This window comes from Lethenteron reissneri, chromosome 18 (genome assembly GCF_015708825.2).
Source record: "Lethenteron reissneri isolate LAM-NWPU_2019-01 chromosome 18, ASM1570882v1, whole genome shotgun sequence".
Taxonomy (NCBI): Eukaryota; Metazoa; Chordata; class Hyperoartia; order Petromyzontiformes; family Petromyzontidae; genus Lethenteron; species Lethenteron reissneri.
In genome coordinates this window covers 1,504,395-1,525,904 of record NC_083796.1, presented here as the reverse complement: position 1 = coordinate 1,525,904, position 21,510 = coordinate 1,504,395, and the positions used below count along the sequence as shown (strand labels likewise).

The 21,510-nt window shown below is 53.1% G+C and overlaps 1 protein-coding gene across 1 annotated transcript in view; it reads left to right on the top strand.

Annotated features, from left to right (window-relative positions):
* Window positions 1–2,011: 2,011 nt before the first annotated feature.
* The window catches only part of NNT (nicotinamide nucleotide transhydrogenase), a 32,967-nt gene continuing 13,468 nt past the window's right edge, over window positions 2,012–21,510 (top strand). The window contains 16 exon segments of the mRNA XM_061553409.1: window positions 2,012–2,199; window positions 3,209–3,432; window positions 8,209–8,423; window positions 8,425–8,439; window positions 8,894–9,111; window positions 12,125–12,212; window positions 13,113–13,201; window positions 13,581–13,768; window positions 14,642–14,775; window positions 15,119–15,310; window positions 16,124–16,280; window positions 17,018–17,118; window positions 17,120–17,180; window positions 17,579–17,689; window positions 19,931–20,076; window positions 20,899–21,094. Of these exon segments, the coding sequence (XP_061409393.1) occupies window positions 3,213–3,432; window positions 8,209–8,423; window positions 8,425–8,439; window positions 8,894–9,111; window positions 12,125–12,212; window positions 13,113–13,201; window positions 13,581–13,768; window positions 14,642–14,775; window positions 15,119–15,310; window positions 16,124–16,280; window positions 17,018–17,118; window positions 17,120–17,180; window positions 17,579–17,689; window positions 19,931–20,076; window positions 20,899–21,094 (2,131 nt within the window). The 5' untranslated portion in view covers window positions 2,012–2,199; window positions 3,209–3,212.

The following is a 21,510-nucleotide window of genomic DNA, read 5'->3' as shown; positions in this document are numbered from 1 at the left end:
CTAACACGATCGATGCCTGCGTTGTGCGGGGTCCGCAATAGTGACTTGAAATTTGACGAATCCATGGATCGGCACGTGTCTCGAAAGCGCCAATGATGTGTGGACGAGACAAGATGTGTGGTGGTCAAGATGTCAATGGGTGTGCTTCAGAGAGCGCGATTGATCTTATCGCCAATCTGTTAGTAAATTCAAACGACAAACACGAAGGGCCTCTGGTGATGGGGAAAAACAACCACGGGCCCTCCCCCAAAAACAAGCACACAGCCACGTTGCCATCATCACAGCTGCTTGTTTATCTCCCTTCTCGAGTCCCGTAGCTTTAACAGACGCAGCAGATGGCTTTGTACAGCGGTGACAATGTGCGATAGATCGTTTTGCCTCAAACTAGGACCCATATCCTGCAGAGAGGCTCCCTCGTCCATTGACACCAACATTGACCCCTTGTGATGAGGCACACAGTGTCGGAACCCGTGCAGAGTTTACTTGTACTGAATGTTCCTGGAATTGTGACCTCCCAGAAGGCTGTGTGGCTGATGGAATGTGTAAAAAATATGCAATATATGCTATAATTGTTTTACATGGAGAGACAGACATGGGTTGGGGTATTGTCCTCCTAATTCTGCTGTCGCCACTCAGCTCTTTGCGTGCCGTTTGTTCAGTGGCTTAAAACTTGCAAGTGAATAGAAGAGATTAAGAATCGTTGAGAATCATTAAAAGCTGTTCCATGGAGGAGGTCACAGAGACGAGTTAAGAAACAATGGGCCAACCATCTTGTTATTGGTCGACTTTTCATATTCTGAGTACTCATTTCTTTACTCGATTGATTTGCTTGTTGAACAACCACCATCCATCCTGGAACGCACCTCCCCTTTCGTCTGCCGATGTCAAGTATTTTATCTGTTGGTACATACACAGCAATCATCGCCCATGACTGTGAACACTTGGCAGGACCCTCCTGCAAAGGGAGTAATGAGACTTAGTGAGCCTTTTCATTTTCCTCTAATCCATTGTAGTTTATTTTTCAGTCTGAGCAAACACTAAACTATTAAACAATTTTCAATTTACCAAGGTCAGGCCCACTGAGCTATGTAGCTCTTTTAACAGAAGCGACCTGGCCACAAATGATAGCTCAACGAAGTGGCTTATGAGGAAATGTATACCAGCTAAATACTCTAAACATGTTGATTCTAAATGTGGAGGGAAAAACCGGATGACCTGGAGAAAAATCCACGCGACCACAGGGAGAACATGAAAACTACAAATATACAGGCACCGTCAGGATCGAACCCACGCACTCCTGTATACTTGGTGAGATAGTTAACATCTCTTAATTCTCCAGTCGGCTTCTCGTTGCTATTTAGCTGAAGCAGAGCCAAAACCATGGGGATGTGTGTGTAAGCACGTAAATAGTTGTCACTTAACCCATTAAGTATCTTAATTCGTCAATGGACAATTTCTCCCTATACTCATTAACATCGGTTGTACAAGCTTCCTTAAGATGAAGGGATGACCTTACATAACCAGGCAGAGCCCTAACTCAAGAGAAACATGTGTTGAAATAAGCAGAGTACAACGAAACGGCAAACTCCAGTGTGTGTAAGCGAAATTAAAATAAATCCGTGCAACACGTGTAAACTTTACATAGGAAGAGCGGTTTAAACCACTCCACGTCTCTTTTTCTTATAGTCTCCACTTTTCAACAAAAACCGCAGCTGCCATTACCTACAGCCAAACCAGCAGCATCCGCCACGTGCAAGATTCTGATGACAGGGTTCCCCCCCTTCCCCCCCTTCCTCCCCCCTTGATCCCTCTCCCCCTCCTCTCCCCCTTGCCCTTCTCCCCCCCCCACCTCACTGCCTCTCTCTCCACTGCTCCCCCATCCCCAACTCTCCCACCCCCCCTCGCTAGGTGCCCATGCCCCAGTCTCGTCACGCTCCCCGCTCTCTCCTCCCACTCTCACCCCTCTATCGCCCCTCTTTGCACGCCCTATTTATAGCCCGGCACTTGCCCTTGGAAGAAGTACACGCTACTGCGAGTACAGTGGAGTGGGGGGGGCGGTGGCCACTGAGAGAGCGGGGACGCGGTGACGTCCCCTCTCACCTTCCCACCGGTGCCCTCTAGGCGCTCGCTACAGTGCGCTCATTCGGCCTGTCCACCGGCTCACCGTCTTCTCTACTCACTCATCTCCTAAACCGCCGGGTAACTCTCACTCGCTCCCCCCTTCTCATCTCACTACTCTTACTCCCCTCAACACACTCTCCTGCCTCTCCCCCTCCCGTGTCACTCTTCTCTCCTCTTTGCGCTCCCCCTACCTCTCCCCTCACGCCTACTACGTCTCCCCTTTCATCTCACTCTCCTATCTCCGTCGGTCGCTCTGCTCTCTGTTGCTGTGCTCTGGGACAAGCGCGGTGCCGTTGATTGTATCGCTGTTGAGTTCTTGTCTGAACCAGGTTTCTCTCACTTGACACTGAGATGCTTCCAGTCTCAATGGGTTTTCGTCTGATAAGAAACTTAAAGAGTTGTTATTGTAAGCGTGTGTGTGTAACTGCACTCTTGTGTACATAAGTTGTCTATGTTGCAAACTTTCTTTGCCTCCACTTTAGGGTTAATCGAGGTGATTTACGAAACAATGCAGTGCGCATTTATAGGAATGTTTAAATTCAGCCGCCTTTCAAGATGGTGTACAGACACAGTGTATGTGTTTATTTTATATGGAGAAAGAGGCAGTCTTCGGTGTCTGGGTGAGTCTGTGGGTCGATATGCGTGTCTTGGAGACAAGGCGGTCAATCGTAGGCAGACGAATAGAGGAAGACCTTGAGCATGGAGCTAGTCAAGAAGTCAACAGCACGCATGTCTGGGCAAAGGGGGACCACGGAGGCAGAAGAAAAGAAAAGTGACTTCCCACTGAGGAGTAGCTGACCGGGGGCTTCGATAGAAAGCTTTGGTTACTGGAGCAGAGAGTGTTTGGACAGGAGTAGATTGAGATGAAAGGGGAGAGCTTATCGAGTGTGTGAAAGGGAGCCGAGTGAGTCAATGGAGGATCACGAAGACACAGTGCGTACAATCTTGAAATTGATACAAAACTGAGTAAACAGCTGGAGTGAAAGTTGATAGAGCTGCCAGCGACGTAAGCGTGACCTGGTACCTTTTTTCGCGTCTCTGTCTCTGTCAGCCTGACCGTGTCCCGTCTCACTCTTGTCATCGCCAGAATCATGGCGTGCCTGCTGAGGATCGCGGCGTGCGGGCGCAGCGCCGGCACCATCCCGTCAGCACTCACCGGGACCGGCCGCCTGTGCCTGCCGGGCGTCGGGTGCACCCGCGCCGCTCACCGCACCGTCACCACCCTGCGCCGATGCGTCCGCCCAAGGCAGCTGGCGCGATGCTTCCGTGCCCAGGCGCCGCAGATGAGCCAGGCGCCGGCCTCCGGGACAGGTACGAGTGGCGTCACCGGGACCCTCCGAACCGCCCCACGATTCACTCGTGTCGCTGGCGCTGCCCGCCGGCAGGTGGCTTAGAGCAAAGGCCACGATTTCCTCGCAGGTCTGTGATGAAATTCCCGGAATGCACACTGTGCTCTATTGAAGTCAATGAAGCTGTGTTCTCACATGAAGTATGTAAACTAGCCAATGGCCCAATCACCTGGAGCGCGCCCCACCTCGTCAGATCTCGGAAGCCAAGCAGGCTTGAGGCTGGATAGCGTTTGGATAGACAACCACTGCCATGCGTAACATAGGTTGTTAAAGAATGGCGCAGGAAAATCCATCGTTGAACTGCACTTCTTTTCTCCCGACCTTAACCAACCCGCGCCGACCATCATGGTGAGGTCTGATCATTTAACCTCTACACGACCCACAAGGTGTGATTGAGGCCCTCACCCAGCAGTTTCTTGACAAGAACACGCACGGAGGGCTGTAGCACCCATTTGTGTGCCACGCTGGTGTGTGCGGGAATGCGGAACTTTCACCCAGTGGCGGTGCCAGGTGAAATGTGAGGAGTGGGCATTCGCTTTCGCTCGTCTGGCCGCGCGGTGGGTCAACGCCGCCCCCTTTGTCCACGTGGCCCCACAACCTACGCCGCTTGGGTTATTATTGGCGCCAATAATTATTGATTGTGCGCTTCAATGATTGGGTTAATTGTGGGTTCCTGACGTTTCATTATGGAAATGTAATAATAGGTAACGTTTTAGTCCGACGGCCGATGGAGCTGTGTTTTGAATAAAGTTTCTCCAGAAACGTTTGTTTAAGGCCGCAAACTCGAGTGTCGCGGCTGACGAGAATCAGAAAGTTTAAACTTATGCACACGTCGCGCTGGGTTAAGCACGCATTTCCTGCTACAGAAAACGAGACTCGGAAAAGCTGAGACCGGTACAGGGACTGCCCGCTATTAAATATATTTTCCTCTTGCAATAAGCACCCACCGTAAACAATTATTGCTCAGCCATTGATCAATGATTTGGCCAATCTTCGTTTTCTTTCGTATGGTTTTTGAAAAAGTATTAATGCAACAATTGCATTATTATATTGTAAGACATTTCATGGCATCCGTGGTAGCTGAGTGGAGTCTGCTGGTCCCACTAGAACATGCGTGTTGTATTGGGGGAGCCGAGTGGAGTCCACTTGTTCCACTAGAACACCACGCGGTGCTGTTCTGATTGGGCAGTCATCAGTGATGTGCGCCGCATTCACAGTTTGGTGGAGTCCCCTGATCGCTCCATTTCTGGAGGAAATCTTCGCACCTTCCGTGTGTCGCTCGGACTCGGTTGAGAGTCGGTCCCCACTATCTGGGCCCTAAGGCTGCTTGACCTGTGATGTTTATTTTCTGTTTGTGTGGGTGGACAAAACCTGACTATTGTTTTTTATAACATTACCATCACGTGGCAGGTGCTGAGGGCAGACAATTAGAAAAAAAAAGCTATGATTTTGTTTGTTGGTATGATGGATATTATTATAATAATAGTAAATCGGAACATTGCGTTTTGAGGAGTTATTCTCAGTAGGAGCAGACCCACAGCTGTTGCTTTATTTTTAAATGTGTTCTGTCACTGGCAATGTCTCTGCTGTCGAGTAAGCCTCGTGCTACGAGTATTCTTTGCCTGCTGTATTCGTGTTCAGTGTAGAGAGCGCTAGTGTCGCGGTTTAACCCGCTGTGCTACGAAACCGGCGACCCGAGTTCGATTCCCGCTTACAGCTTACACCAATAACAATTATGTGAGCAGGTCCATGGCCTCCCCTAGGTCGACTCAGCCTTCAATGAGTACCTGGTGTGGTGTGTAAAACATGACCACTGGGGAGACAAAGGCAGTGGGGCGTGGTGGTGGCCATCCATCTCCCTCGTGTGCAGTGCTGGCCTTCATAGGTGCTTGCAAACAGCACTTGCCCCACGACTCTTAAGACTACGGGGGAGGGGTGCCTTTGTCGCTGTGTTGTCCTCGCAGTATAAATATTTAGTAAGTGCACAGGGCACACACTCTTAAGTCTGTACGTGTCCAGTATAGTGTTACAGCTTTAGTATAACGTAAGAGTGTGTTCTGTTACATACGGCTTGAATGGAAGTGGATAATGCACACAGTGTCAATGTTAAGTGTATGCTTTGTCCTCAATATCGGGCTCATTCATTTTTTTAAACGCTTTTATTTAACTCACTCTGTCTGTTGTTGTTGTATCCTCAAATCTTGTAACTCAATTTTAACCCACTTCCCAATGTGGTATCGACTGCAAACTTGGTATACTTATGTCATACTAAAAAACAATACTATATTCTATCATGAAAAAAAAAAACATATATTTTAAAACATTCTTTTTTATATGTTATGTTTCGGCTTGGGTCTAATTGTCCACGCTCAACTGACGTTGGCTGTAAATCACGGCATCTTAAATTATGGCAAGCTTCGGGGCCACTTCCTGGAGTCGTTGAGTTCTTCCATTACTAGTACGGTACATTTCATTAAAGCGTGTTTAAAAAAAGTTTTTTAAAATATTGCTTATTGGGGTGCAACTAGGGAGAGAGCCTCCTCTTTCCACTGTAGACTAGGACCCGGACTTATATCTCAGGTAGCACTCGGTCTATAATGAGAACTCTGCAGTTATTTTTGTTATTTACCGCTGAGACCACCGCTTTTCGTTTAGTCTGATATATCGTGTCGGGTCATCGTTTTTGCAAATTGCATCGCTCATAGTCGCTGAGGAACCACAGACTGGCTGGAAGGAAGCCAGTTGGTGATTTGCCACCAACAATTGCCACGCTTTACAATCCTCTAGATACAGTCAACCGTCACTATGCACGAGCTCTGGATTTGCGAGTTACGCATGCTTGCGCGAGTTACTGAATGTGTACTCGTTCCCTATTCGCGAGTTACTGAATGTGTACTCGTTCCCTATTCACGAGTTACTGAATGTGTACTCGTTCCCAATTCGCGAGTTACTGAATGTGTACTCATTCCCTATTCGCGAGTTACTGAATGTGTACTCGTTCCCTATTCGCGAGTTACTGAATGTGTACTCATTCCCTATTCGCGAGTTACTGAATGTGTACTCGTTCCCTATTCGCGAGTTACTGAATGTGTACTCGTTCCCTATTCGCGAGTTACTGAATGTGTACTCGTTCCCTATTCGCGAGTTACTGAATGTGTACTCATTCCCTATTCGCGAGTTACTGAATGTGTACTCATTCCCTATTCGCGAGTTACTGAATGTGTACTCATTCCCTATTCGCGAGTTACTGAATGTGTACTCATTCCCTATTCACGAGTTACTGAATGTGTACTCATTCCCTATTCGCGAGTTACTGAATGTGTACTCGTTCCCTATTCGCGAGTTACTGAATGTGTACTCATTGCCCTATTCGCGAGTTACTGAATGTGTACTCATTCCCTATTCGCGAGTTACTGAATGTGTACTCGTTCCCTATTCGCGAGTTACTGAATGTGTACTCGTTCCCTATTCGCGAGTTACTGAATGTGTACTCTTTCCTATTCACGAGTTACTGAATGTGTACTCATTCCCTATTCACGAGTTACTGAATGTGTACTCATTCCCTATTCGCGAGTTACTGAATGTGTACTCGTTCCCTATTCGCGAGTTACTGAATGTGTACTCATTCCCTATTCGCGAGTTACTGAACGTGTACTTATTCCCTATTCGCGAGTTACTGAATGTGTACTCATTCCCTATTCGCGAGTTACTGAATGTGTACTCATTCCCTATTCGCGAGTTACTGAATGTGTACTCGTTCCCTATTCGCGACCCGCCGGACTCGAGTACTCGCGAGTGAACGTCGTGCCAGGCCACCGGCACCAGGGAGGTTGCGTGCAGAACGTTGTGACATTGAAACCGTCTGCTACGAAGAGTAGGCGCGCCCCCTTGGCTGCCCGCTTTGTTCTCAGCCTGGCAGGAATCCCACTCTGAACTCGCTGTTGGCATTTTTATTTGATACCTACTTAGTGGACTCGCCGATACATTTTGGAAGAAACGAGTCGACTGCGAGGTCCATTCAAAGGAACGCGAATGCAGTCGGGGAAAGTGTTGCGGGCAGCGCTGCCCAGAGTGCTGGAATGATAACAGCTGTGCGGCGTTGTGATCAAACAGCTGCTTCTCCCTCCTGCATTCCTCACCATCTCCACCACCTCCATTGTCAAATCATCATCAAAGGGGTAATAAAAAAAGCAAATTTTTTTATAATTCGCATTCGCGAGCGTATTCAAGAACGTAACTCTTGCGGATATAAACGGTTTACTGTATATTCAAATGTTTTCAGCCAGTTAATGAGTCTTTATACATGCGGAAGGAAAATGCAGCACCCGAAGAAAACCCACGCATGTGAGGGAGCAGCACTTCATCCCATCATACAGAAGGGACAGATGACAGTCTGCACTTTGCTATTCTACCTTCTCCTGGCAAGCCAGGGATACGGCTCCTCCTCAACACCCACGGGAAGGGAGTTTCACAACCCATCTGTGCTGTGAGCCACCAACTCTCGCTGCTGCCAACACAGCACGGCGTTACAGGCAGCAGCCACGTGCAGTAGCCACGATCTCTGCCCCCGTGGCGGTTCAATGCCAAGTCGACCTAGGGGACGGCCAGGACCGCTTCAGATAATCGCCATTGATGTTGACTGTGGCTGTAGAAATGTAGGCGGCTGGTGAACTAACCGCTGCGCCACCACTCCCCCCAGCTGACCGTCCCGCTCCCCCCCCCGTCCCACCATGTGCAGGAATCCCGTATGGGCAGATCACGGTGGGCGTGCCCAAGGAGATCTTCGCCAACGAGCGGCGCGTGGCACTGACGCCGGCCGGCGTGCAGGCGCTCATCAAGCAGGGCTTCGGCGTCGCCGTGGAGACCGGCGCCGGGGAGGCGGCGCAGTTCTCCGACGCGATTACCGCGCCGCCGGCGCCACCTATCGCCGACAAGAAGGCCGCGTTCGGAGCCTGACATTGTCCTCAAGGTCAGCATGCGGCAATGACTTCCCGTCTCGACTGGGGGTCACCAGCGGGTCAGGCTCGGCCATGGGTCCTGTCTCCCGCGAACGTGTGCATCGTTACGGGTGAACGGATGTGGTGATCAAGCACAGCAGCAGCTTTGGTAGGGATTGGGGTGAGCAGTGTTATCTGCACGTGCAGCAATTGAGGAAATCGCCGATAGGTGGCTTTCAACCCATTTAAAAACAATTTCGTCTTTCCCAACTTTATTCCAGTTGTGCTCTTGGCATCCTGTACTAAGATAAAACGACCCATTCAGAAATCTCACACAGCCAATATAAACCCACTGAGAAACGTATCCACCCCAAGCTCGCACCACCGACTCACTCACCCACTCGCTTACCCACGCATCTTTTTGCTCGCTCGTCCCTCTCACTCTCTTACCCACTCACCCGCCCTTCCGCTCGCTCGCGTCCGCAGGTGCGGGCGCCGGTGGCGCTGGCAGAGGCGGGGCGGCACGAGGCGGAGCTGCTGCGCGAGGGCTCGACGCTCGTGAGCTTCGTGTACCCGGCGCAGAACCCCGAGCTGCTGAACCTGCTGGCGGGGCGACATGCCAGCGTGCTGGCCATGGACCAGGTGCCGCGTGTCACCATCGCCCAGGGATACGACGCGCTCAGCTCCATGGCCAACATCGCCGGGTGAGACGGGAGCGGTGGTGTCGTGGTCGGCGCTCGCAGTTTTTATGTTTTATGCTTTTATTCCAAATCAACGCGAGCCCGGTACAAAACGCCAATCGCAGAACGGAGGGGGAACAGAAACTCCGCGAACGACGATTCGATTTCGGTGCAACAAGGGTCCCCCCCAGGTGGGGACCACGTGTGGGGGCATGAAGGTTTATATGGGTAGAAGAGAAGGGGGAAGATAAAGGAAAAGGAGAGGGGGAGAGAGGAATGGGGGGGGGGACCAGGGTGGGGGGCGCTCGCGAGTTGTCAAATGATAACCGGTAACCGTTTTCAGAATCGGTTCCCGATTGCGGTGGAGGCTGAGCAACGGATTCGTCGATTGTGCGGAAGTACAAGTTGGTTGGGGATGGTGCGGAGCGGAGCGGTGGAAGATTTAAGAAACTTGCGGCGTTGTTTCCACTGGCATGCCGGGAGATGGGATCGAAGCAGTGACCTCTGGGTTGAAAGTCCAGCGCACTGATAAACCATTACACCTCTGTGGCAGCTGCCTTTGTTTATCAGTCAAAAACGTATACTCGTTTTTTTGTATTGCTCTGCACATTTCTGTATGTGCAGCAAACCGGTAGTCACCGGTTTTTTCACTAGGATACCAGTTGTGCAAAGTAACAACCCTCGTGAGCGCACTCGCACTACACACCCGACGACCCGAGTTCAATTCCCGTTCTTGGCCAACATCAGTGACGAATATCCGAATTGGTCCTGGGCTTTCCCTAGTTCTACCTGGCCTAAATGAGTATACCTGGTGTGGTGTGTAGACATCACCCGTGGGAGACAAAGGCGGCTGGGCATGGTGCTGGCCACAAGGCATCCTCCCTTGTATGCCATGTTAACCTTAATAGGTGCTCGCTAATGACACTTGCCCCCAAAGTCTATTTCGCTAGAGTGGGGATCTTTGTCTTTGTGTGTGGGCACTGGTGTCACAGAGATTCGAGCACTACTGCGGTACAATCCCGAAAGCTTTGCGTTCGATTATTGTGGGGCAGTTGGCGCGCCGTAGTTTGTTGAGGTCAAGGTCGGCTACAGGTATCGATGTTTGTGTTGGTGTTCCGCGATGGAGAGATTGTACGCGGCGGGTGCAGTGAGGCTGGTTTACGTTAAACAGAGAGCGCTGCGCGCGGTTGGATGCCTTCGCGTAGCATTCGGCTCATTCCTGCTCGCCACCCTTGACGGAGCAATTACGATACAAACGCGGACGGCAGGATGGCGCAGTCGAAACTCATCACAGCAACAACCGCCCAGGTTCACTTCCCGACTTGAGAGCAGTTCTGTGTGGAGTTTGTATGATCTCCCCCTGTTCTGCAGAGTGTGTGTGTGGAGTTTGTATGATCACCCCCTGTTCTGTAGAGTGAGTAAGTAGATGTTGTGTGATCTCCCCCTGTTCTGCAGAGTGTGAGTGAGTGGAGTGTGTATGATCTCCCCCTGTTCTGCAGAGTGTTTGTGTGGAGTTTGTGTGTTATCCCCCTGTTCTGCAGAGTGAGTGAGTGGAGTTTGTATGATCTCCCCCTGTTCTGCAGAGTGAGTGAGTAGATCTCCCCCTGTTCTGCAGAGTGAGTGTGTGGAGTTTGTATGTTCTCCCCTTGTTCTGCAGAGTGTGTGTGTGGAGTTTGTATGCTCTCCCCCTGTTTTGCAGAGTGAATGTGTGGAGTGTGTATGATCTCCCCCTGTTCTGCAGAGTGGGTGAGTGGAATTTGTATGATCTCCCCGTGTTCTACAGTGAGTGAGTGGAGTTTGTATGTTCTCCCCCTGTTCTACAGAGTGAGTGGAGTTTGTGTGATCTCCCCCTGTTCTACAGAGGAGTGTGTGTGTGGAGTTTGTACACTGCAAATTACTCAATTGGGACTGCACATAATTTCACCCCTAATGCAAAAACATGACAGGACCCTCTTCAAAAAGGGTAGTAAGACTCAGTCAGGCTTTTCTGCATAAACAAGCTTAAATAACAGTAATAAAATACATTTGGATTTACGTGACATTTGACTGCGATCACATCTGAAGATGCTGTAGAGAAACCGTGATCTCCAGTATAGCCTCACCGAGACCAATAGCCTCATGCAGAGAGACATCAAAATCAAGTTGGCATCCTACCCGAGGCCGTTGATGTTACCGCACCATACGCATTTTACCCTCCTCCAGAAAGTGCAGCTGCTGCACAGTAGACACGCGGGGGGACCCCCACGATCCCCCCTGACAGTCTCATCCCACTATCTGTCCGTAGGTCTTCTCTCTCTCTCTCTGAGGCCTGGACATTGCTTCAAGCTGACTTGGATCGGTTGGAGTCCTTCCACGTGCATTGCCAAAAACGCCTTTTTGGCATCTGATGGTTTGTCAGAAATGTCACCGTTGCGTCTGCGATTGGTCTCCTAGCGACTGCGAGCTTAGTTCGAGGAAGATGGCTGTAACTTTTTGGACACGTTACCCCAACTTTATGTGCAAACTCCTGGAAAATCTCACACTTCAGTTGGCGGTCGACGTTCGAAGTGGACTGTGACACTCAAAAGAACGTCGTCGCCCTCGTGGTCGCCCCCGTGAAGCGTGGGTCAAACAAACCACTCGAGACACCAGCATGGCAGCAAGAGAAGTTTACACGAATGCTGTCGCAAGAGGTCACACGTTTGACGCAATGGTCCTTCGCTGACTATGCGCGATGAATGAATGACTCCGATGTCTGGCTTGGCAATCGGCGGCGCTCGCTAACCCTGCCACACATAACGATGTGTATTTACATAGCATCTACACCCGAACCGTTTCCAGAGACGCTGGGCAGGAACAGTGCGGCGTGTTTATTTCATAAACAGAAAGGGGCGGAGGTGAAATGTAAGCTGTTGAGTCTGGATTGGGACAGAGTCTTGCCTGGGGCAGGGAGTCGACAGCACGCACGGCTGGGTAAAGGGAGTTCCAGGCCATGGGGGCAGCAGAGGAGTATGAGCAAACTCCCACTGACCAATCGTCTCCGCCTCCCCACCCCCAGGTACAAGGCTGTGGTTCTCGCTGCCAACAACTTTGGCCGATTCTTCACCGGGCAGATCACGGCCGCCGGGAAAGTACCACCCGCCAAGGTGGGTGCTCCTCCTGTCCACCTCCATACACAGCCTGCATACAAATACAAAGATTCCCCGTATAACCTTAACAGACTGTTGGGGAAAGTGCTGTTACCGAGCACCTATGAAGGACCGGCACAGCACATGAGGTGGTGGGTGGCCAGCACCACTCCGGCCGCCTTTGTCTCCAAATGGCGATGTTTACACACTGCACCAAGTACTAATTTGAGGCCGAGTCGACCTAGGGGAGGCCTAGGACCGGTTCATATATTCGTCAGGGATATTGGCAATGAGCAGAAATCGAACTGGGGTTGCTGGGATGACAGCGCAGTACGCTAACCGCTTCACTACCGCTCCCCACAAACTCGCCCACAAACGCTCCCACATACTCACCCACATAGTCACGTACGCACCCACACGCATACCTTGTGTGCAGCGTGTCCTCGAATCACGTGGTCAGGTTGCCCTGTGCCCCGCGTATAACGGGGTCTTTGGGAAAAACCTTTGGCGGGCTTGGTTGGGGGGAGTGGGGGGGAAAATTGACATCGTACCCCCGAGGCTAAAAAAACAAAAAGGTGCTGTTGTGTGTGTGCACTCACAAGCGCATCTGCATGCACACACGCACACCTGCACGCGTTTCCTGCACGTGCGCCTGGCTTACATAGATGCATGCACGCTTCTGCCACCATCTGGAACATACTTCGTTCTGATATTAGGAAGCCTAATCATTTCTCTAGAACTGATTTTTGTGTCAAGTTTTTGCCCTTACCCCAAACCTCCAATTAGCATGGTTGGCCACGTACGGTACGAAAGGAGTTCAACATACATACATACCGTGCACACGCAAGTTGTATACGAACGACACGTGCCCGTGTTTACCCCCCCCCTCCCACCCCCACGTGGTGCTGTCCCTCGCAGGTACTTATCATCGGTGGCGGCGTGGCTGGCCTGGCTGCTGCCGGCGCCGCCAAGGCCATGGGTGCCATCGTGCGTGGCTTCGACACCCGGTGAGATTCCTCACCGCTCGCTTCCTTCCCCGTCCCGACTTCGCCGCGTGCGGACAGGGGGCGTGGTGTGTGTCTGTGTGTCACTGTCTTTGTGTGTGTGTCACTGTGTGGGGAGCGGTAGTTAGCGGTTAGCGAGCTGTGGCATGAAGCCGGTGACCCGAGTCCGATTCCCGCTCATGGCCAACGCCACTGACGATTATCTGAACTGGTGCCGGGCCTTTCCTAAATCTACTCAGCCTCAAATGAATATCCTGGTGCGGTGTGTAAACATTGCCGCTAAGGAGACAAAGGCGGCCGGGCTTTATAGGTGCTCGCTGATAGCATTTGCCTCAACAGTCTATGAAGGCTACACGGGGGATCTGTATCTTTGTACTGCTAGAGTGGAGGCACTGGAGCAGTTCAAGTCGCTGGGTGCCGAGCCGCTGGAGGTTGACGTGAAGGAGTCGGGCGACGGCGGTGGCGGCTACGCCAAGGTCATGTCCAAGGAGTTCATCGAGGCCGAGATGAAGCTGTTCGCCAAGCAGTGCAAGGACGTGGATATCGTCATCACGACTGCGCTCATCCCAGGTGCCCAATCACGCGACCAAAATAAAAATGTTTTATAATAATCTAAGCTGGACCCAAAGAATGACCAACATAGAGGTAAGAAGAAGGTTGCACATGATACCTGATGCAGAGAAGGAAACTAGTACTCTTTGGACATATGTCGGATGAACAACAACAGGAACATTTCAATTGTGTTGTTCGGAAAAATAGAAGGAACTGGAAATAGAGGAAGACGTAACAGAGCATGGCTTGATGACAACATGAGAGATTGGTGCCAGCAACTCTGTTGCACTACTTGCGCATCTTGGCTCAAGACAGAGAAAGGGAAGTGGAAACAAACGGGCTATATGCCCATTGATCATGATCATGAATAACAATAAACATAATCTATTGCATTGGTATGGAGACTGCTTAATGCCTTGGGTGACTCAGTACCTTCACTCAATATATGTACGATTATATTGCTGCTGTGGTCGTAGTCACGAAGCCCACCCCCCCGCTCCCCCCCCACCACCACCCAAACCAGCCCCTGTCCGGAGGGAGGGGGGCAGCCATCCCCAGCTTACAGCCCTGAGCCAATTGTAAGAAATTCCACATTCACATGGCCGGGTGGCGAAGCCTATCCATATGACAAATAAATCCCCGTCTTCAGAGCACGTGATGGTCCGTTGCCCGAAACATCGCGGATTATATTATTTGTTAAAAGTGTTTTAAGGCCGCAGTGTTGTTGGCAAACGTGTTGAGTGTTTTTGTTAGTTGCGCTTGTGCACCACTGCCAATGCAGCATCACCAATTAGTTTGTTTAATTTTGACCTTTACAACGTTATTGTTGAGGGGGGCGGGCTTTAAACCTCGGGCTGCCGCCGTGCGCCCGTCCCGTTGTCGTGTCGGCAGGCAAGAAGGCCCCCGTGCTGATCACGCGCGACATGATCGAGTCGATGAAACACGGCTCCGTCGTCGTCGATCTGGCGGCCGAGGCCGGCGGCAACATCGAGACGATAACGCCGGGAGAGCTCACCGTCTACAAGGTGACGCGCTGGGGGAGACGCGTGGTGACGTGTGGGGACACGCACGGGGATGTGGGGACACGCACGGGGACACACGTGACGTGTGGGGACACGCATGGGATGGGGGACACGCACGGGGACACGCAAGGAAATGCATGGGGACGGGGATGTGCGGGGACAAGCTGGGGGATGGGCTGGGGACACACTGGGGACACGCTGGGGGATACATGGCGACTTATGGGGACAGGGACGCACAAGGACGCGGACTTAAGAACTCAATTGAAATCGGCGAATCAATGCGTCCTCGCGTACCCAACCCTTGACCCCACGACCTTCTGCCTTGACCCCCACCCCCCCACCACAGGGCGTGACCCACATCGGCTACACGGACCTGCCGAGCCGCATGGCGACGCAGGCGAGCAACCTCTACTCCAACAACATCATCAAGCTGCTGCGCGGCATCAGCCCCGACAAGGAGTTCTTCCACTACAACCTGACAGACGACTTCGACCACGGAACGCTCGACCACATCGTGCGAGGCACGGTCGTCATGCAGGCAAGTCACCATCCCGCTCACCGCTACGAGTTGCCCGCCACCACGGCCGCCACCACCATGGGGCGATCGAGCGCACGCGTTCCAACGTGCGCTGCTCACCGCTCAACCACTCGCACTCCACCACCACCCGCACGCGACGCCCGTCTCTCCACCACCTGTGCTTCACCCCTCACTCCCACGTGCCTGTACTCCACTTTTACTCTCACCACCTGGGCTCCACCGTTCTCTCTCTCCCCCGCAAGCAGGGCCCCCCCTTGCGCCTCGTGTTTGCGTTGTCGCATTGGTGATCTCGTCTACACAATTCAAGGGATTGCGCACTGTGCTATCGACTCGGCCATCCAGGTTCAACAGTTCCGGGCCACAGTTTCAAATTGATCAAGGCCAGGTCGCCTAAAACTTGGAAACGAAAAAACAGCTAGCTGCCAGTTTTTGTTATTAAATTAATTGAAAACTTCCTTCGACAAACGCATATAGGAAGGTGTTACATTCTATTCCATTCTTGCGTATGGCAGCAATATGTTGAGGAGCTAGATGGCAATGTGGAGGTCTGCTGCTGGCCACAACGAGAGGGCTTCAGCAGAGAGAGAGAGAGAGTTCGTGTCGTTTTGCTTTTCCTCCTCCGTTGAAGGAGCGCGCACTGCAGAGTCACATAGCCAATGCGTGCGCATGATTTTACATAATCTTACTGTAAACCTCAGTCTCATGTCCCCTGGTGGTCTTCCGTTGCCTGTGTTTCTCCGCCCTCTCAATTCTCCGTGTCTCCCGTGTCTCCCTGTTCCCCCGTTGTCTCCCCGCCCCGTGTGTCCCGCGCAGGACGGGAAAGCGAAGTTCCCGGCTCCGAAGCCGCGGACGGCCCCCGTGGTCTCCGCGCCCGTGAAGCGCAAGACGGTGGCCGAGCTGCAGGCCGAGAAGGACGCGCTCACGACCCCGTTCCAGCGCACGCTCTCGTCGGCTGGCGTCTTCACAGGCGGTGAGCCGCACGGGATCGCCGCACCCGAACCCTGACGAAGCCAACCGCAACGTATCCGCCGCACTGCAGCTGTAGACACCGCAGTGCAGTCATAATCGTTGCGCATCCACAGCACGGCATAGCCACCTCAACACAGCGTAGCCACCACAGAATAATCACCACCTCTCCACGCTCACACCATTGCAGAGCCGCCACAGCATAGCCATGACCACACTACACACTTCACAGTTGTTTGAAATGCCACTACACCCATAGTCACACCACCCCCCCACCCCAACCGCTGGCACACCTATCTCCCCGCACTATACGATCATACAACACACCCACACTACACCCACACCAAATCTAGATTGAAAACTAATTTGTTTAAAACTGCTTTTTGTGTTTAGTTTGTTGTCCATATCCCACCCCTCCGTTTGGCTCGGTTGGTCATATACGGCGCGAAATAAGTTTCTATATATATCAATCCACCACATTACACCCACGCTGCACCTAGCACCACAACTACCCCCACACCTACTCCTCACTCCATTAATATCCTCACACCCTACACCACCTCCAGCACGCCTACCGCAGGAACTACCCTATCACCTATTCACCTGCTCCGCTATACACTCGCACGCCACAGCGCCCGCCACACCTCCCGCCCACTCCACACTACTTCACCCGCCCCCACGCCCACCGCCCCCGACCCCTCGCGGAGTCCCCCACGCTGAGTGTGCCTGAACGGTCTCTAGGTATGGGCAGCATCGTGGGCCTGGGCCTGCTGGCGCCCAACGCCGCCTTCAGCCAGATGGTGACGACGTTCGGGCTGGCCGGCATCGTGGGCTACCACACAGGTGTGGGGCGTCACCCCCGCCCTGCACTCGCCGCTCATGTCCGTCACCAACGCCATCTCCGGTGAGTGGCGGCACCACCGTCCCCCCGCGCGCCCAGACCACGACACCTTCCTCTCCTTCCTCTCCCGGCCGTCTGGCCAGTGCACGGGGTCGCCTGCCAGGCCCCCGTGATCGGACCCTGATCCCAACCCTAACCCCCCCACCCCTAACCTAAACTTGGCCCTAACCTCATGAGTCTAATCCTAACCTGACCCTAATCTGACTGATCCGAACCTGACCATAATCCTAACCTGACTTGAACCTTTCCCTAATCTAACCGTGACCCTAATGCTAAACCTGACCCTAAGCTGACCCTAACCAGGAGAACAGTGTACTCTTCAGGCAGTATGTGAAGTCGTGGAGAGTGCAGTACCTATCCTTGTGCCCCCCTACCCCCCCCTTCCCCCCCGTTGTGTGCAGGCTTGACGGCCGTGGGGGGTCTGATGCTGATGGGTGGGGAGCTCCTCCCAAGCGGGACCGCTCAGACGCTAGCGCTGCTCGCAGCCTTCATCTCCTCCATCAACATCGCCGGTACCGTGATGACATCAACATGGCACGGACACAACCCTTTATCAACGTCGCCGGCACAACGTCGCACCACGTCACGCAACGTCATCACCTCCCACCGCCGCCATCACATCAACATTGTACAGTCGTCACCTCCCATCACCGGCCACGATCAACGTTTTGAAAATCCTTTACGTCAGGGTTTCTACCGCACGTGGTATATCTTGCTCACCTGTTACATCAGCCATTTATCCACTGCTGGATGAAGGCCTCCCCACGCCGTCGCAAGTTCTCCCGGCTCCACTGTCACTCCCGTCCGTACCACTCCTGCGCACGAACTGATCCGATTGCTCCATCTCCGCGGTGGTCATCCTCTGGGACGTGCTCTCTCCTTTTGCTGCCACTCCATCGCCAGCCTTGTCCATCAGCAGCCTATTGTCGCGTCCAGCGGCACGTCCAGCCCAAGGGCACTTACTTTCTTACTTGGCAATGTGACGTTTCTTATCTTGTTATTTCTCATATTGTATTCCCTAAAGCAGTTGTTGAGCACAGGTCCATAGGCGCATACAAACGGCGCGATCAAAGTTGTAAGAGATAAGAGTTATAAACGTGTTTATTTAAATAGCGCAAGATTCATCTTGTGAGAGCTTTGCTGGTGGGGGGGGGAGACGATGATGGGAGACGGAATTCCAGAGTGGAGCAATGCGAGAGAAAAAGCAGAAAGAGAGAAGTGAGCTGACTTGCTGTGGTGGCGAGTCGGTGGGTTGGCGAGTGGGCTGTATTGGTGAATGAGAGCGGTGGATTGGTGGGTGGGTGGGTTGGCGAGTGGGCTGTATTGGTGAATGAGAGCGGTGGATTGGTGGGTGGGTGAGTGCGTGGGTTGGCGAGTGGGCTGTATTGGTGAATGAGAGCGGTGGATTGGTGGGTGGGTGGGTTGGCGAGTGAGTTGCTGTGACCTGCAGTGTAGTGGCTGTATTGGTGAATGAGAGCGGTGGGTGGGTGGGTGGGTTGGCGAGTGGGCTGTATTGGTGAATGAGTGGGTGAGTTGGCGAGTGGGCTGTATTGGTGAATGAGAGCGGTGGATTGGTGGGTGGGTGGGTTGGCGGGTGGGCTGTATTGGTGAATGAGAGCTGTGGATTGGGGGTGGGTGGGTTGGCGAGTGGGCTGTATTGGTGAATGAGAGCTGTGGATTGGTGGGTGGGTGGGTTGGCGGGTGGGCTGTATTGGTGAATGAGAGCTGGGATTGGGGGGGGTGGGTTGGCGAGTGGGCTGTATTGGTGAATGAGAGCTGTGGATTGGTGGGTGGGTGGGTTGGGGGTGGGCTGTATTGGTGAATGAGAGCGGTGGTGGGTGAGTGGGTGGGTTGGCGAGTGGGCTGTATTGGTGAATGAGAGCTGTGGATTGGTGGGTGGGTGGGTTGGCGAGTGGGCTGTATTGGTGAATGAGAGCTGTGGATTGGTGGGTGGGTGGGTTGGCGGGTGGGCTGTATTGGTGAATGAGAGCGGTGGGTGGGTGAGTGGGTGGGTTGGCGAGTGGGCTGTATTGGTGAATGAGAGCGGTGGATTGGCGGGTGGGTGGGTGGGTGCGAGTGAGTTGCTGTGACCTGCAGTGTAGTGGCTGTATTGGTGAATGAGAGCGGTGGATTGGTGGGTGGGTGGGTGCGAGTGAGTTGCTGTGACCTGCAGTGTAGTGGCTGTATTGGTGAATGAGAGCGGTGGATTGGTGGGTGGGTGGGTGGGTGCGAGTGAGTTGCTGTGACCTGCAGTGTAGTGGCTGCCGTTGAGACAAAGCGACGAGGGAAGTTCACGGGAACTGGAACTCGGCCTCGGCAAGGTAAAGTAATTTACCTTTTATACCGGGTAAGAGGGTAAAGGTGTCGACCATGCCAAGGGGTAAGGTAAAGGGTCGGGTAAAGGTAGCGCGGAAGAATTACCCGGTAAATACCTTGTGTCTACCGCTCGCTAAAAGCTCCGTGGCGCAGTCCGTGGCCTCCATTTTTTATTGGAATCATCGAGAGTATTCTGTATGAATATAGCCCTCTACCTAGCATTTACCTGTTATAAACCTTGTTCATGTGTAGTACCCCAGTAATTACCCTGTAATCGGATAATTTGTACGGGGTCAGGGTAAAGGGTAGGGTAAAGGTAGGCTCGTTGTTTTTACCTTACCTTGCCGAGGCCTAACTGGAACCGTGGTAGCGGTGCGATGAGAGCGATTACGCAAATTAAAATCTCCCTCCCCCCAAATCCACTACCCCCCATGCAGGCGGCTTCCTTGTTACCCAGAGGATGCTGGACATGTTCAAGCGTCCGACAGACCCCCCTGAGCACAACTACCTCTACCTGCTGCCCGCTGCCACCATGGTTGGGGGCTACGCGGCCGCCCTGCACGGCGGGTACCACATCGAGCAGGTGTGACGTGCCCCAGCGTCCGTCCGTCCGTGTGTGTGCACGTCTGTCTGCGTCTGTGTGCGCGTCTGTCTGCCTGTGTGTGTGTGCGATTAACTGAACTGGTCCTAAGGCTTCCCTAGGTCGACTCAGCCTCAAATGAGTACTTAGTGCGGTGTGTAAAAACATCGCCACTAGGGAGACAAAGGCGGCCGGGTGTGGTATTGGCCACCCACCCCCTCATGTGCCGTACCGGCCTTCCTAGGTGTCTGCTAACAGCACTTGCCCCAACAGTCTGCAAAGGCTATACGGGGGATCTTTGTGCTCGTATGCTGTGCCGGCCTTCATAGGTGCGACTCGCTAACAGCACTTGCCTCAAAAGTCTGTTGGGGCTATACAGGGGATCTTTGTCTTTGTATGGGTGTGATTTAATTCGTGCTTTAAATCCGACACTTCACGTGACCTTGAAGTGCACTAGCCTGGCACAAGCGCCATGGTGACGTCACCACAACTTAGTGGCAAATGACGGTTGTTTTTGTATGGGTGTGGGTGGCCACCTTCATAGGTGCTCGCTAACAGCACTTTCCCCAACAGTCTGTTAAGGCTATACAGGAGATCTTTGTCTTTGTGGCCACCTAGTGTAGCGGTCAGCGTGTTGCGCTACGAACCCGGCGACCCGAGTTCGATTCCCCACTCACGGCCGCCAACACCAGTGACAATTATCCAAACCGGTCCTGGGCCTCCCCTAGGTCGACTCAGCCTCAAATAAGTATCTGGTGTGATGCGTAAGAGGCCGTGTTGCTGATTGTGTGTGCGTGTGTGTTTTTGTGTTCGCTCGCCCCCCAGATGATGTTCTTGGGCTCGGGCCTGTGCTGCGTGGGAGCGCTGGCTGGGCTGTCGACGCAGCGCACGTCGCGCCTGGGCAACACGCTGGGCATGATCGGCGTCGCCAGCGGCATCGCTGCCACGCTCGGCTACCTGCACCCCTCGCCCGAGCTGCTGGCGCAGATGTCGGGCGCGATGGCGCTCGGGGGCACCGCCGGTGAGCCGGCGCACGCGTCACCGCGTCTCCCCGCAACGCGGCTCACTTCGGTGGCGCGCCATAGGCCGCCGTCTCCACCCCGCCCCGCCCCTCCCCCACCCCCCGCTAACAGCTGTACACCACACCGGGGCGGGTGAGTGGGGACTCATCCTCGTGCGCTCGACGTGGTTCTCAAGATGGAAGATGCCACTAGTCGCATCGTCGTGTCAACGCTCGGTGGTGACGGCGGTGGTGCCACCTTCCCGCGCAACTGCGCCATAGCTGTAATCGGCTGATTGGAGCGACGACCACGTTAACGTGACTTGGTTGTGAGCGCACGGATGGCATCGTCAATTGCACTGTACAAGTGTCAGTCAACCAGTGGCGGCTGGTGATATTTATTTTTGGGGGGGGGGCGCATTTTTTTTATTTTATTG